Source organism: Lolium perenne, chromosome 7 (assembly GCF_019359855.2).
Source record: "Lolium perenne isolate Kyuss_39 chromosome 7, Kyuss_2.0, whole genome shotgun sequence".
Lineage (NCBI taxonomy): Eukaryota > Viridiplantae > Streptophyta > Magnoliopsida > Poales > Poaceae > Lolium > Lolium perenne.
In genome coordinates this window covers 15,989,393-16,002,847 of record NC_067250.2, presented here as the reverse complement: position 1 = coordinate 16,002,847, position 13,455 = coordinate 15,989,393, and the positions used below count along the sequence as shown (strand labels likewise).

Genomic DNA, 13,455 nt, shown 5'->3' with positions numbered 1-13,455 from the left:
CAAGTTTGTGGGCGATGCTCCGGTGGTCTAATCGAGAAATCAACCCTGCCATCGGACTCAACAAATTGTTGGGGTCCGAAAAATGCTAGTCTTGCATCTTGGGGGGCCTTAAAACGGCGGCGCCGTCATCGGCTGTCCGCCGGCGTTGAGCCGCCGGCAAGGTCGACGTGGCCGTGGGGCCGTCTTGAGTTCTTTGCCAGTCGTTGCCCACGTGGAAACTGACTTGGTCAATGACCCCACCAGTCAATCCCTGTAGGTAGAATCCAATCGGTAACCTTAGTAATTTCGTTTAATTTCAAAATTCCAGAAATTGTCTGAAACTTTGCAAATTTATAGAAAACTAGATGACCGGTTGCGCTATCGCGCAAATGGCAGCCGCTAACCATGTGTTTCCAGTGTAAGAAATGTCTAAATCAGTGCAACTGAAAAACATATTAATAATATGCCAATAGATGCTAATATACATGATTTTCATGTCTTACTTGCTATATACATATCAAATATGAGGCTTATTAAGTATCCTCTAAATTACCCGTTGCGGTACCGCGCAAATGAAATGATCAGTACATGAACCGCTAACCATGTGCTTTTAGAGCAAGAAATATCATAGTAACTGAAGTTGTTCTCAAACCAAAACAAAAATGTCCCCGAAGATGTTCTCAACACAGAAACAAAAATATGTTACTGAAGCCGTGCAAATATTGTTGACAGTCACCATGGTGCATTCACTATATGATGCGTAGCTTGTGCATTATTCTTCACACTCGACTCCAACTCTTCCATCCCGATGTCCACTGCCTTCAAAGCATCACTCAAAGCTGCCATCTTCGTCTTAGGGGCTTTCATCTCCTTCGCGGCATGGTCCTTCTCGAGCTTGACCTCTTCGTACCCCTCGCGCTCCACCAACAGTTTATTAGCAGTGATGCCATCGGAATCTACAATGCCTGGATCTAGGGATCCCATGTCATCATCGACATCGCCCACTGCTGAGCTGATGTCTTTGGTGGTAACCTATGTATCCTCCTTGGACCTGACATCATCTTCAGTAGTTGTGGACTCGTTCTATCTTCTTATATACACCTAAAAACAATGGTCAAATGTTAATCATATCACTGATAAATTCATGGTAATTGTCAAATATTAATCATGTCACTTATAAATTCATGGTAGTTGACTGCATGCTATTTTTGTTTAGTAAACACCAGTTGCCATTTTAGTATATGAAATATCTCTATATCTGAAAGCAAATCTACCTGGTGTGAGATAATGTGTTTCTAGGAAATTCTGGCCATAAAAACCATTCCAGCGAGGCAAACAACATACATGCCATAATGCCCGCCATTATTTAATTCCATATGATACATTGGTAAAATCTAAATCTTGAAGGTACTCCAGTTACCAATGAACAGAGGACTATAAATATTAGTAAACACTATGCAAGTATGAAAACAGTTTGTTCACAGCAACAAGGTGTAAAAAACACCTAACATCTCAACCCTTTCGTGTCATTCTTTGAAGTGGCTTGCATAGTTGCAATCTAACATGTGTATGATGAATTGCATAGTGCATAGAAATTCAGGAGTTGCACTGAAGAATAGACATGTAATAAAGAATTGAGGATGGTTCAGAAATTAGACTAACGGGAGAATTCTGTATCGGCTTAGCATGTTGAATCTTGAGGGTGGAGTGCAGCTAGGAGGCTTGTCGATGACTATGGAGATGGATGAAGTCTCATGACAGGTGAGTGTTGATGTCTTGATAATGGCTTTATTCGATGGAGGAAACGCCAACTGGGAGAGTTTTCCTTTCTCTAGCGTAGAACACTGGCAGAAATAAAGAAAACCGCCGCCCACCAAGGGTAGTCTCCGCGGCATCCGACACCAGCAGTGCCTCGGCCTGCCGTTCGCCATGATGCCAATGCCACAATGGCACATCAACTATTCTGAACACAGAAAATAGATAACTTAAATCATTAATGAGATAACTTAATAATCGGTAGAGGAAAATACTGAAATGGTGATCTTACTAACATGCGGTGTTCTATTTCTGTGCTGAAAAGCTTTATAGAGTGGGAAAACAATAGTTTGTCATAATGTCATCAAAGGAAGTCCATTTCCCTCTGTAACTTCAAGCAGATATTACCGGTAAAGTTCTTCACCAACCCCTGATCGCCCTTTTAATCCAAAAGTAAACTCTATGGAGCAGTTCTGTGTGGCTACCACACTAAACATCACCAACTATTTCACAAACTCAATTATGTAGAATAACAATAGGGATACATGTGTATAAGTGAGCCGGGCAGGTTTTATTTTTAGTAAGAAACAAAATGCATAGAAATAGTAGTGGAGAAACTGATCAGAATCCTTCATATTCACCGACTCAGTTCTCCAAAAAAACAAAAATCAAAGTCTTTCGGAGGTGTTACTCTTCGGCTGGACTTACATGTAAGAAAGTGAGGCAAAAGAAACTGAATCTTTACTAACCTGGAGACTAATAAAAAGGTGATGAAGATACTCAATTGGGATGGATGATTTCGGTATATTGGCAAACACAAAAGGGAACATAACTCCATTTCAAGCTCGGCACAAACATTATAAAAGAATCAGACTCTAAATAGTTTAGAGATGTGTTGTTTTTAAGCAAAGTATCTAAGCCATGCAAGAGCATAAACACAGGCACCAGAAACACAATACATATACTTGCAACTGATCTATAAATTAAATTCATGAGAAACTGAGGCATTCAACAGTTCTCTTAACCAATAAGGAAACACAGGAAAAAATTGGCTGGACTGTTTGCCTTACAAACTAAATACACTTCTCATGTGTATTTAGTCCGTTTTTAGACTAAAATTTAGATACGGGTACATCAAGGAAGTGATCCATATTTGAAATTGCTTCAACAGACAATGCATATAAGCAAATAGTAGAGGCACCTGAGTTCAGCGAGGTCGCAGTTGAAGGTGAAGAGTGGTGCAGTAATATTCATAATGTTTCTCATGATCTCTTCAATCTCGCCCAATCTTATCACCTCTTATCTGTTGAAGCTGTGGTAGATGGTGTGGGTGGTTCACTTGGATCATCAATTACATTTGAACCAAGCTGACATGACAATTAAGAAAACCTTAAGAAATAAACAGATTTATTACATATAAGCATGAGAAAATGTACATAGTATGCAAGTTACCTCTCTAGACTCCCATTTTGAAAAAAATACCTCTCCAGATCAAACCAGGAGAAGAGCTCTCGGCACGGATGAATCCTGGACATCTTTGATGTTGCTGTTCGATGGATAACGTACCAGGGCACATGAATACAAGAGAAGGACCAAACAGTACTTTTGCCGAATCAATAACTCCTAATGGGGTAAACCAATGGAATTATAATGTCTGCAAGCCGTAAAAAAACAGGGGCATCAAAACGGTAACAAGAAACAATGCATTTGGATCTGACTATAATTCAGACTCAACAGTGGTACACGATATTAATTAATAGCCACTTGTAAATAATGTAATGTAGATTTATTCCTAGAAGACCTAGCAGAAGTACCATGATGTAAGGCATGACATAATTAGTGAGAAAGCAAAAAAGAAATCTGAAGGAAGACCAAAATTTCTTTCACCAGTAAATAACTATGCACTTACAACTTGAGTTTCCAAAGCAATAAAGAAATTGTGAGAGAGCTCCCAAATAAAGGAGGTTATCTGTAAGTTAGTTTACAGTTTTATTTGAATCATGTTTTGGTCTTGCCAGCAACAAACATGCTCCAAAACTCAGGTTTGGTGATAGACTATTAATTCTAGCTCAATCTGCAAAACTAAATTAGAATACAACAAATAATTGGATGGAAATTAATAAAATATGGGAGTATCCCCAGTTACTTTACTTGCAAAAGAATATGCTTTACGGATTCAAGGCATAGATCACTGATAAGCACCCACAACCACCAAACTTGAAAATTCAAGTTTCAATATCACTCGGCAGACAGACAAACATTTATCGGAACCTACAAAATGGAACCACGAAGAGTAGATCAGTTAAAAAAACAATTAAAATATACTGAGAATGGAGTCATAATGTAGAATATATGCCTATTTGCCAATTGAGTTTTCTGTAGGGGCATTTGTTTCCAATAAGACATTGATCTGCTTAATAGTGGAGACCGTAGAGTGTCATATATTGTCATACCAGATCCATATAAGAAATAGAATGTAAAATCAAACGTCACAATTAAGCGTCGCCTAAAAAGATAATGAAATCTCCTGAGCGGAATGATATAAAATTCTTCATCTTGCATCACCAAACTCCTTCCGCTTGATAGACGATCTACCAGATTCAGAGGACAAACGTAGATGATAGAACATTCATGGACGGAACAACTTCATAACTCCCATGCTCTTGAAGGGCATGCTTCAGACAAGTTTAAACGGTACAACCTTTCTGGCATATTTTTTGGCTTGTGTTTTCGGCTTGTGACGAACACATGGAATATCAGCATGAAGCACCGAATGCTACCACACTCATGGATTGAGGATGGTGATATGGTCCACCCTTTGAAGCATGTGGTTTGGTGAAAGTCCGAGCAACATATCCATTGTTTAAAAAATGTTAATAAGCTGACCTTCTAAAAATTATTGCCCTTATACTTTGCTACAAACAAGAATGCGTGGAAAGCTCATCTGCTTCATTTGCCATAACTGAGTCAAAAAATCATGAACCTCGGCAAGATGCTCTTAATACATTCCCTAAAGATCAATTACTGAATGATTGAAGTTATGAAACATTCTGCTGGTCCTCACCTCCTCCGGCGGAGACTCGCTGACAGCACCGCCTCCGGATCAGGCCCGAGTGCTCGACTGCTGCCATCATCCTTGATGATGAGCCCAAGGTAAACCAAGCACAGTGCTATGCACGGTAACCCTTTCATCTGTCTGTAGCAGTCATCAATTCCAACCCAAGATTATTTACTCTAAATTTGTCATGCATGGTACAATGGAAGCAACTGCATGAATGGCCCAAGATTGATTACTACTTGAAAATCCACACCTAGTTCTGCCCCCTCTCCATCCCAAGAATATCATTACACTCTTTGCCTGCTCACCTGTCAACCATTGAATTTAAGCTAGCTAGCTCTATATAATAACAGAACATGACACAATATTTGGCCTCCATAATCGAAGTCTCGAGCGCTCGACCACAGTATTCGAAATAGCCTCCCTCACCTCTGGTTTACTAACTGTAGCATGTGTTTTTCTTCAAACACATCATTATCATGTGCTAATTTCATATTTGTGATACAAACAATACAAAAATTACACTGTAGGGGAGAGATAAATGGCTAGCAAAAAGAAATGGACAAAAAAATAGCTAATGCCACATGATTGGTAAGACGCTACCATATTTATCTTAAAATTCTTCTAATCATAATCAATGTACTCAACACTCTGTGATGCTTAGTTGTAGTGCCGTGATACCCTCTAACACTTCCAGCCATTATATGTGAGAAGGGGCTTTGCCAAAGTTTTAAATAGCCAACAAATGTTTTGAAAGCTGAAATGGAACTAATGAATTATATAGATTGAGTAAAAGTTCACGGCAAATGCCGATACACCAGTCTAGAGTGTGATTACAAGCCAGTTCGAGGGGGCTTAAGATGGGACATGCCATGGGTTGTAAATACTGAATACTTTTAACAAACGGCTTCACTACAATAATCTTCAGAAAAATACAAGTAAAATATATTATACCTATTGGATAAAACACGCCTCTTCCAAATAATACCAACAAATCTGAAAAGGAACAAAACAAATGAAATAATGTTTTAAGGAATATCAGGGACCTGTGGCATTTCCATAATATGTGAAGTTACAGGCTGTGTTTTACTCATTTCACAGGCTCATTGTTAATTTTGTTTTGACTATGCGACATCCTAACATTTTGACCATAGAACTGCAACTCTTGGGCAGTAAATCAGTAATGGATGTTGAAGCTTTAGCCACACAATCTCCTCGCTCATCAATGGTGAATAAATCACCAAATGAGACATTTGTTGACTCTGGGCGTGTCTCTGAAACTACTTACTTGGTTCATTAGCTTTCTACAAAACTGGAGATGACCACTAAAGCAATCAAACAAGAAAGGATTAAAAGAATTTTATATATAAGAGTGGAGAAACAGATCATAGACCTTCTTTTTCATCGGTTTTCCAAAAAGTTCCCAATAACTAAGGTATTGATTTTATTTCTAAACATGTGCACTAATTTTTAAATGCTAGGAAATGCAGCAGCTCTGTAATGGGGTGTTGACATCAATCTCATAATCAAAACACTAAGTTGCATACACAGAAGCACTAAGATCAATGAGTATAGGACTACATAACACACGGAATCACCAGAAAATGCAGTATCTCGATAGAAGGAAGAAAGCTATACCATGGTAGTCCAATGACATGCTCATGCATCTGCAATGATGTAAAACCCAGTTCAGTGGCTGGAGTGTAGCCTTGACTTCTACGATTTGTAAATTTAGAGTTGAGAGGTAACTGGAATGCAAGACATAAGATGCATTCTAATATAGGTGCAAGCAACGAAGGAACATGCCGGTCAATCTTTTCTCTTGGTAATGCCATATCGTGAATGTGAGGTGCAAGACAGAATGCGAGAAGCAGAAAAGGTGAACTCCAAGTTGATGGAATTTACATCCGTAGAAGGCCGGTAAGGAGTATCCACAAAGCGAGACAATGGAGTTTACCTCAGAATTGGGGCGATGTATTTCATCAATGTGTTTCACCAGTAACGCAGCAGGTTCTTGCAGGATAGTTTGATGAGCAAATCGAGTACACCGCAACAGGAGCAAGGGAATGTATAAGTCATGTATCCAAATGTTGTCAGGACCATCCAATGCAAATACTTCTTCCCAAAATATATTAGACGAGTAATCTCCATGTCACCATTCTTTGTTGTCCTGAAATCATACTTCAAATAAACAAGCAGATATATTAAGAGTAATATATTTAAATACATTTCCATTGGTGAAAAGGGAAGTCAGTGTGAAAAGGGACTCTACATCAACATAAGCAAGGAAAAGCAGGCCTCAATTTCTATCTAAGATATTTCAAGTTTTAAACAATAAATTGCACCAACATATACAACCAAAAAGGAGATCAAACCATTAAACAAAACTAAGTATCGTTTTTACCATGAACGGAAACAAGGAGAGAGGAACCACCATCAGTTTTGATGAGGACCAAAAGAGTAAAAAGTACAATGCACACTTTGTACACAACCTGCTTGCCACAGTTGGACGTTGCGGATGCCTGCCACTAAAAACGAGATAGTACAATGTCTAAACTTTGTGAAAAGCCAGGTCAAACAGGACTACAAATTTAAGGGTTCTCTGAATGCAAACCTTTCCCAGTGCAAGAAGCCAAGGCCATACAAGCAATGATTCTCGAGTGAAGAATAAGAAGAAGAAAAGGCAGGCACCTAACCGTTATGAGCGAGCAGCTGGTCCACCTTGGTCTAGAATGTGGCACGTTATCTTAGTGGTAGGCTTACAGATCTTTAGGATATATATTAGACGTGTGTCAATTAGTATAAATGTAATTAGGTAATTTTTTAATAAAACGTTAATTGGGTAAGTTCATTTGATATCTCCCAGGCAAAGATTCAGTGGTAAAGGTGGTCTGCATGCCCTAGCATAAGCCTCATTATATCATTTCGAAATTCCTTGTAATCTGTACTGAACCTTGCAAACTATCCTGAACCAGTGCAACAAATTTTTAGTTTTGATCTAAAATATAAATCAACATGAAACTTCTGAAAATGAACACCCCGGAAAACAAGAAACCAAACACCATTTTCTGGGAATCAAGTTCAGCATGACAAATGCGCAGTAACCAAATATCATTCCATGTAATCCCTTTCCAGACTGTCATGGATGACTCAGGTGGAGACTTGACAGGCAACACTTATGAAGAGAAACACTGGAATAGAGGCATGCACTCAAATGATTGGCAAGTTAGTAAACTTATCTCGAGATTTCGTGGATCCGATACTCCAACTTCCATGAGCACAACAATCAACAAGTGCCTTGAAAACCAAAGCAGAAGATTATTAGAGGAGGGCCTTGTTCCCACTCCAGCATCCAAGTTCCAAACTGTATTTTTTTGTGTGCAGCCTTTGCTGGCCTATCTTTCGGTTGACCAGTTCACCACAAGAACCGTAGAAATTATTCGATTGTTTTAACTATTAGACTTGAACAGGTGAAGAATTTACAACAGAAAAGGACAACATACTTAGGTCCCACATTAAGCAAGTAACTAATAAACCAAGAACTGCTCAAAAGTTGAGCCCAAAATTAGCGGCAAAGTTTGGGAGGAAGGAGCTCACGCAAGGAGATGCAACCAGAAGGATGGTACTGTACCCGACGGTTCAATCAGAACTGGAAAAAAAGACACATTCATTTACCTATGAACTACTGAACGCAGCAACATCTTCAAGCCTGAAATCTCCATTTTGCCCAGGATCTGATGCTTTTTATAATACCTTTTGAACCATTCAAAAGTTCAACATTTGTCTCTAGTTAGGACTGATAACTGGTTTATGAAAATAAGTATTATACTTCCAGAAGGCCATCATAGAAACAAAAACCGATCAACTAATTTTTTGTGTACTGTGTATTATGTAGAGATTGCATTGCTTAACCTCATGATTTGTATGGATTCTTTGATCTAAGTGGAAGTGACAGGTCACAGAATTAGTGCAGAGTGAGTGGTCTATCATTTAACCCTATTAAAAGGCCAAGCATTAAACTTTGAATAACCAAAGAAGCCTATATTGTGCTCTGCATAAAAGATTAGCTAGAAGTCGCAGATTGCCCATTTAACAAATATGATAGTTAGCCATGAAGTAAGGTAATTAAAAGGCTGTGGTAGGTGATCTGCACTTCAGTTTTTCTTATAGATATTATTACTTTGCTGAAAATAGAAACCGATCCTGCAACTAATTAGCATGAATTTTCTTCTGACTTGGATGAATATGAAGTGCTTGGACCACCTAGACAATACCATCGCTGCTCTATATTTCTCCACAACACTCCGAACTGAAGAAAAGCTTAGATAGCCACTTGTTGAACTTTAAAATTAATGTTTTATGTTTAAGGAAGATATATATCAGCAAAAGATACCAGTTTCACATTGCTTTGAGATGCATAAATAGAACACTACACAAGCAAGAACTACTCTAGCACTGAGTAGCATGGAAAACCTTGAGCATTAACACACAAGGTAGACACTATGTGGTGCAGCAGCTTCCTGCGAGGTGTATATATGTCATTTCCAATCTGGACAATATGAGGGATCGACTTACCCATTAGAGAGAGATTAAGAGAAGGGGGAGGGGGAGCCGCTGCTACGGCATCCACCCGCCCCATCGCTTGGCGCAAGCTGCCTACCGCCACTGCCGCGTCCGGCCGCCGCCGTCACTTGGCGTGCGCTCTAGCTCCAGCTTCGCTGGCCGCTTGGATGTGGCTGTGGGTATGCATAAGTATCAGGATGTAGGACACGCCTGGCAATCGTCCAAATGTAGAAGTCTAATCAATTGTCAAATCTACAAACATGGAATTACAGGATAAGAGTTTCTAGCTCCCCATTAAAGGTAATCAATGGAGCATGAGCTCTAACAAAGGGATACATCCACTTACAAATATAAACAATGGCACAATAATATAGCAAAAACTGAATTGTGACTGAAAAACGTAATAAGGGGAGGATAGATTAAACTCCAAAGACCAGAAAAGCACACCATTGACATTGAAGTAGGGATAAGCCACAAGAAATATATCGTCACTGGGCTGTAGGTGGGCTGCCATTTTGACCTTTGTTGTAACACCAGAATCTTTGAATAAGGATGGTTTTGTTAGATAATCCCCTTCATGAACATCCTCAAAGGTTGTATGTCTTGCAATAGTAACCTCGTTTGCCTCAGGAAAGAACTGAAACATGTTGACAATAAAGAATCCAGTTAATAGAAACTTGAATACGAGTACACCTACTTAAATCACTTGGTAGTATATTATACAAAGATTACCATAGCATATGATTTCTTGCTATTTCAAGGTAAAAATTCATTGGAATAATAATTAGCATGTTGGTATAGATACCAATAAATACAAGAATGCCCAGAAAGACTACTTTTTTTTGTCTGGGTCGTTTCCTCTGTAGGCAAATGTGACACAAATGCTCTTTCTCAGTTGTAACTTCGTTGCAAGGCAAATGTGGCACTAATTTTAACACAACATGATGGACATGAAAAAGAAAGATAAATAGAGATAGGCAAAAATTACAACAATACCATTAGCAATCTCTGGTTGACGATGACCTCCAGGACTCCCTCTCCACCACATGAATGACCATGTTGTATCCAATCCTGCACAAACCCGGAAGCAGCAGCACCGATAAAAATCTTCATCACAAATCGAAATAGAGGAGTATAAATCATGGGGATCTAGAAAGAGGAGGGGGTTTAGCAGCATCGACCAGCTCACATGCCCTTCACTACTTCTGAAGGCAATTAGGCCATCATAGCAACATTTATAGGACTGGTAACTGGTTTATGAAAAAAAGTATTATACTTTCAGAAGGCCATCATAGAAAAAAAACGGATCAACTAATTTTTTCTGTACTGTGTATTATGTAGAGATCGCATTGCTTAACCTCAAAGTGATTTCTATGGATGCTTTGATCTAAGTGGAAGTGACAGGTCACAAAATTAGTGCAGAGTGAGTGGTCTATCATTTTAACCCTATTAAAAGGCCAAGCATTAAACTTTGAATAACCAAAGAAGCCTATATTGTGCTCTGCATAAAAGATTACCTAGAAGTCGCAGATTGCCCATTTAACAAATATGATAGTTAGCCATGAAGTAAGGTAATTAAAAGGCTGTGGTAGGTGATCTGCACTTCAGTTTCTCTTATAGATATTATTACTCTGCTGAAAATAAAAACCGATCCTGCAACTAATTAGCATGAATTTTCTTCTGACTGGATGAATATGAAGTGCTTGGACCACCTAGACAATACCATCGCTGCTCTATATTTCTCCACAACACTCAGAACTGAAGAAAAACTTAGATAGCCACTTGTTGAACTTTAAAATTAATGTTTTATGTTTAAGGAAGATGTATATCAGCAAAAGCTACCAGTTTCACATTGCTTTGAGATGCATAAATAGAACACTACACAAGCAAGAACTACTCTAGCACTGGGTAGCATGGAAAACCTTGAGCATTAACACACAAGGTAGACACTATGTGGTGCAGCAGCTTCCTGCGAGGTGTATATATGGCATTTCCAATCTGGACAATAGGAGGGATCTACATGTGGAAATATATCAGTATTAATTATCCCAACAACACTCCAAAGTGGCTGAGATGGAATTGGTTTTTTCCTAGGAAACAGAATTTCAACAAGCTCATGTTGACCACGAGTTGCTGCTACCTCGATTGGAATTGTGCCATTTTATATCATCAAATAGAACATACGATGTTGTATAATGAAGAATGAAAAAGATAAAGCAATCCACACGAACAAACGTCATGCTTAGTAACTTCAAATCAAGGTAATTACCAGCAGTTCCATATCAAAATCTCAATGATGCGGCCACGCTGCACTACCATGACAACACGAGCTTGTACCTACTGCCGGTTGCTTGGCAGCCACCACCATCCATCAGATGAAGCCACTGTCATCCACCCACTGCCACCGCTGATTAACAAGAATAGAAGAACTCTGGAACCATTATCTGTATAACCAGCACGGAGAACTCAAAACTATCACTTCCAGACAGCTAAGAATTTTCAAAATAGATAGAAAATGTATCTCTCGATGTTTCTCCCTAACTCATCTATCTTCTGCGTCTCTATTTATAGGATCATAAGTATGAGTTAATTCCAATAAAATCAATACAAGAAATAAGAGACAACATTGTATATGGAACCAGTTGCAGCGGAAAGGGGACGGAAATACCACAAAATAAGACGGAAAGGGAACAAAACACTACATACACCTGGGAAGTTGCTGATGATTTGAAGCTGGCTGTAAATCACATGGCTTGCCTAGATCAATCCATCCCCAGATCCTTCTTGGAATTTCATCAACCACCTTGTAGGCATAGAGAAAACAAGTCTGCACAAACAAAGATTAGAAGCTCTAGGAGCAGGGCACTTGAAGAATAGTAAAAAGAGAGCAGTGTGCACCTTATGAGAGGGCCAAATATGGCGAGGTTAGGCAGGCGTTCTGGCAGAACGGTTCTGCACTGGTTGTGTGTGCTTCAGCTGTTGAGCAGGAGGAAGAGATGGACCAAAGTAGCAGTTCCAGGTTAATGAGAGATAAACGGGTTGGGGCTAGCCATGGCTCCCCCAGACCTGAGACGTCTCCCGTCACCGACGACCACCGCCTGCCGAGGACAACGACGACAGCCCGTAGCTCTCCTCTTTATGGCGTAAACCCTAGTTGTGGCTGGTGTCGGCCACGAACCAGGCCAGCCCAGCCCCGCGTGCCTTCTCCTGGTCCCTCCCCAACCTTCCTGAGCTGTCTGCTCCAACTCCGACCAGTTTCGCCAGATGCGCCGCCACGCGCGGCCTGTCACTACGGGTGCTGCGTCCAGCCGTCGTACTCGCTGATCCCTGCCGCCTCCAGCCGCCGGCGTCACTGCTCCCTGCCGCCGCCGGCGCTCAAGCGCCTTTCCCCTAGATGCACCGCCGCCAGGGACGCCGCGGTGGCGCGGGCTCCCTTTGCCAGGGGCCGGCGTGGGCGACCTCCACCAGAGACCGGGCAGGCGACCTCCGGCGCGAGCGAGCTCCGCCAGGAGCCGGTTGTGGACGGGCTTCTCAAGGCGCGGCAAGGCATCGCGTGGCCTCTCCGTGCCGCCGCCCGCCTTCGTGCGGTCTCCTGCATCGTCTTCTCCGACCTGCCACCATGGTCGTCACCGTCTGGCTCCATCCCAAGGAGATGCGGCGCACCACCATTGGAGAGGAGGACTGGAGGAGAGAGGAGAAACGGGGATTGGGCAGGAAATGAGAGCAGGGGATTGGAGCATCGATCTAGGGTTTCACCCATGCCATGCGGAGAGGAAAAAGAACGCGACCGAACAATCGGGCGTGTCTGTCTCTCGCCGTCGGGCCCCGCACATAGCTGGTCCCAGGCGTCATGGACGCTTTTAGAAGCTAAATGAGTGAGAAAGGTTTTTACTTCATCCAACGGCTGAAGTGAAAAGTGGGAGGAGATTTTTACTGTTCAGAGCCGATCCAACGTCCTACGAAGGTTGCCCCTTTCAGATGGCCTGGTTGGCCGGGTACTCTATCAACATTTATAGAAGAAATTCATTATAACTCAGAAAAATATAAATAATATATCAAAATTCTTAGAAAAGAAAACTTTATCCAATAAAAATATAATA

The 13,455-nt window shown here is 40.7% G+C and overlaps 1 protein-coding gene and 1 long non-coding RNA gene across 22 annotated transcripts; both read right to left on the bottom strand.

The window, feature by feature from the left end:
* Nucleotides 1-423: 423 nt before the first annotated feature.
* On the bottom strand, nt 424-3,941 carry LOC139830045 (uncharacterized). 3 transcript variants are annotated; one of them, XR_007857656.2, is made up of 5 exons: nt 3,886-3,941; nt 3,187-3,388; nt 2,936-3,101; nt 1,642-1,942; nt 424-1,080 (listed from the first exon to the last, which is right to left on the bottom strand). It is a non-coding gene; the product is annotated as an uncharacterized lncRNA (long non-coding RNA). The 3 variants fall into 3 exon arrangements; XR_011748733.1 differs by adding an exon at nt 2,031-2,119 and having other exon boundaries at nt 3,187-3,935; XR_011748732.1 differs by having other exon boundaries at nt 3,187-3,935.
* On the bottom strand, nt 3,941-13,092 carry LOC127311342 (uncharacterized). Of its 19 annotated transcripts, none has more exons than XR_007857663.2 (12): nt 12,254-13,088; nt 12,062-12,182; nt 11,625-11,799; nt 10,352-10,426; nt 9,803-9,992; nt 9,368-9,565; nt 6,750-8,089; nt 6,431-6,459; nt 5,747-5,788; nt 5,032-5,100; nt 4,799-4,930; nt 3,941-4,005 (listed from the first exon to the last, which is right to left on the bottom strand). XR_007857663.2 is itself a non-coding variant. In XM_071823527.1 (12 exons), exons 7-12 carry the CDS (start codon nt 6,773-6,775, stop codon nt 3,996-3,998), a joined length of 294 nt encoding a protein of 97 aa, XP_071679628.1. In that variant the 5' UTR covers nt 6,776-8,089; nt 9,368-9,565; nt 9,803-9,992; nt 10,352-10,426; nt 11,625-11,799; nt 12,062-12,182; nt 12,254-13,092; the 3' UTR covers nt 3,941-3,995. The 19 variants fall into 19 exon arrangements, 2 of the variants coding, with proteins under 2 accessions (XP_071679628.1, XP_071679629.1); XR_011748727.1 differs by having other exon boundaries at nt 5,046-5,100; XM_071823527.1 differs by having other exon boundaries at nt 5,046-5,100; nt 12,254-13,092.
* Between the last annotated feature and the right edge of the window lie 363 nt (nt 13,093-13,455).

Bases quoted from the DNA above. Each gene is read 5' to 3' on its own strand.
- LOC127311342 (XM_071823527.1), bottom strand. From the start codon at position 6,775: ATGAAATACATCGCCCCAATTCTGAG. The intron at 5,101-5,746 runs GTATAATATATT...AATGGTTGACAG, and splicing joins AGGCGTGTTTTATCCAATAG to GTGAGCAGGCAAAGAGTGTA. The intron at 4,931-5,045 runs GTGTGGATTTTC...TGACTGCTACAG, and splicing joins TGGAGAGGGGGCAGAACTAG to ACAGATGAAAGGGTTACCGT.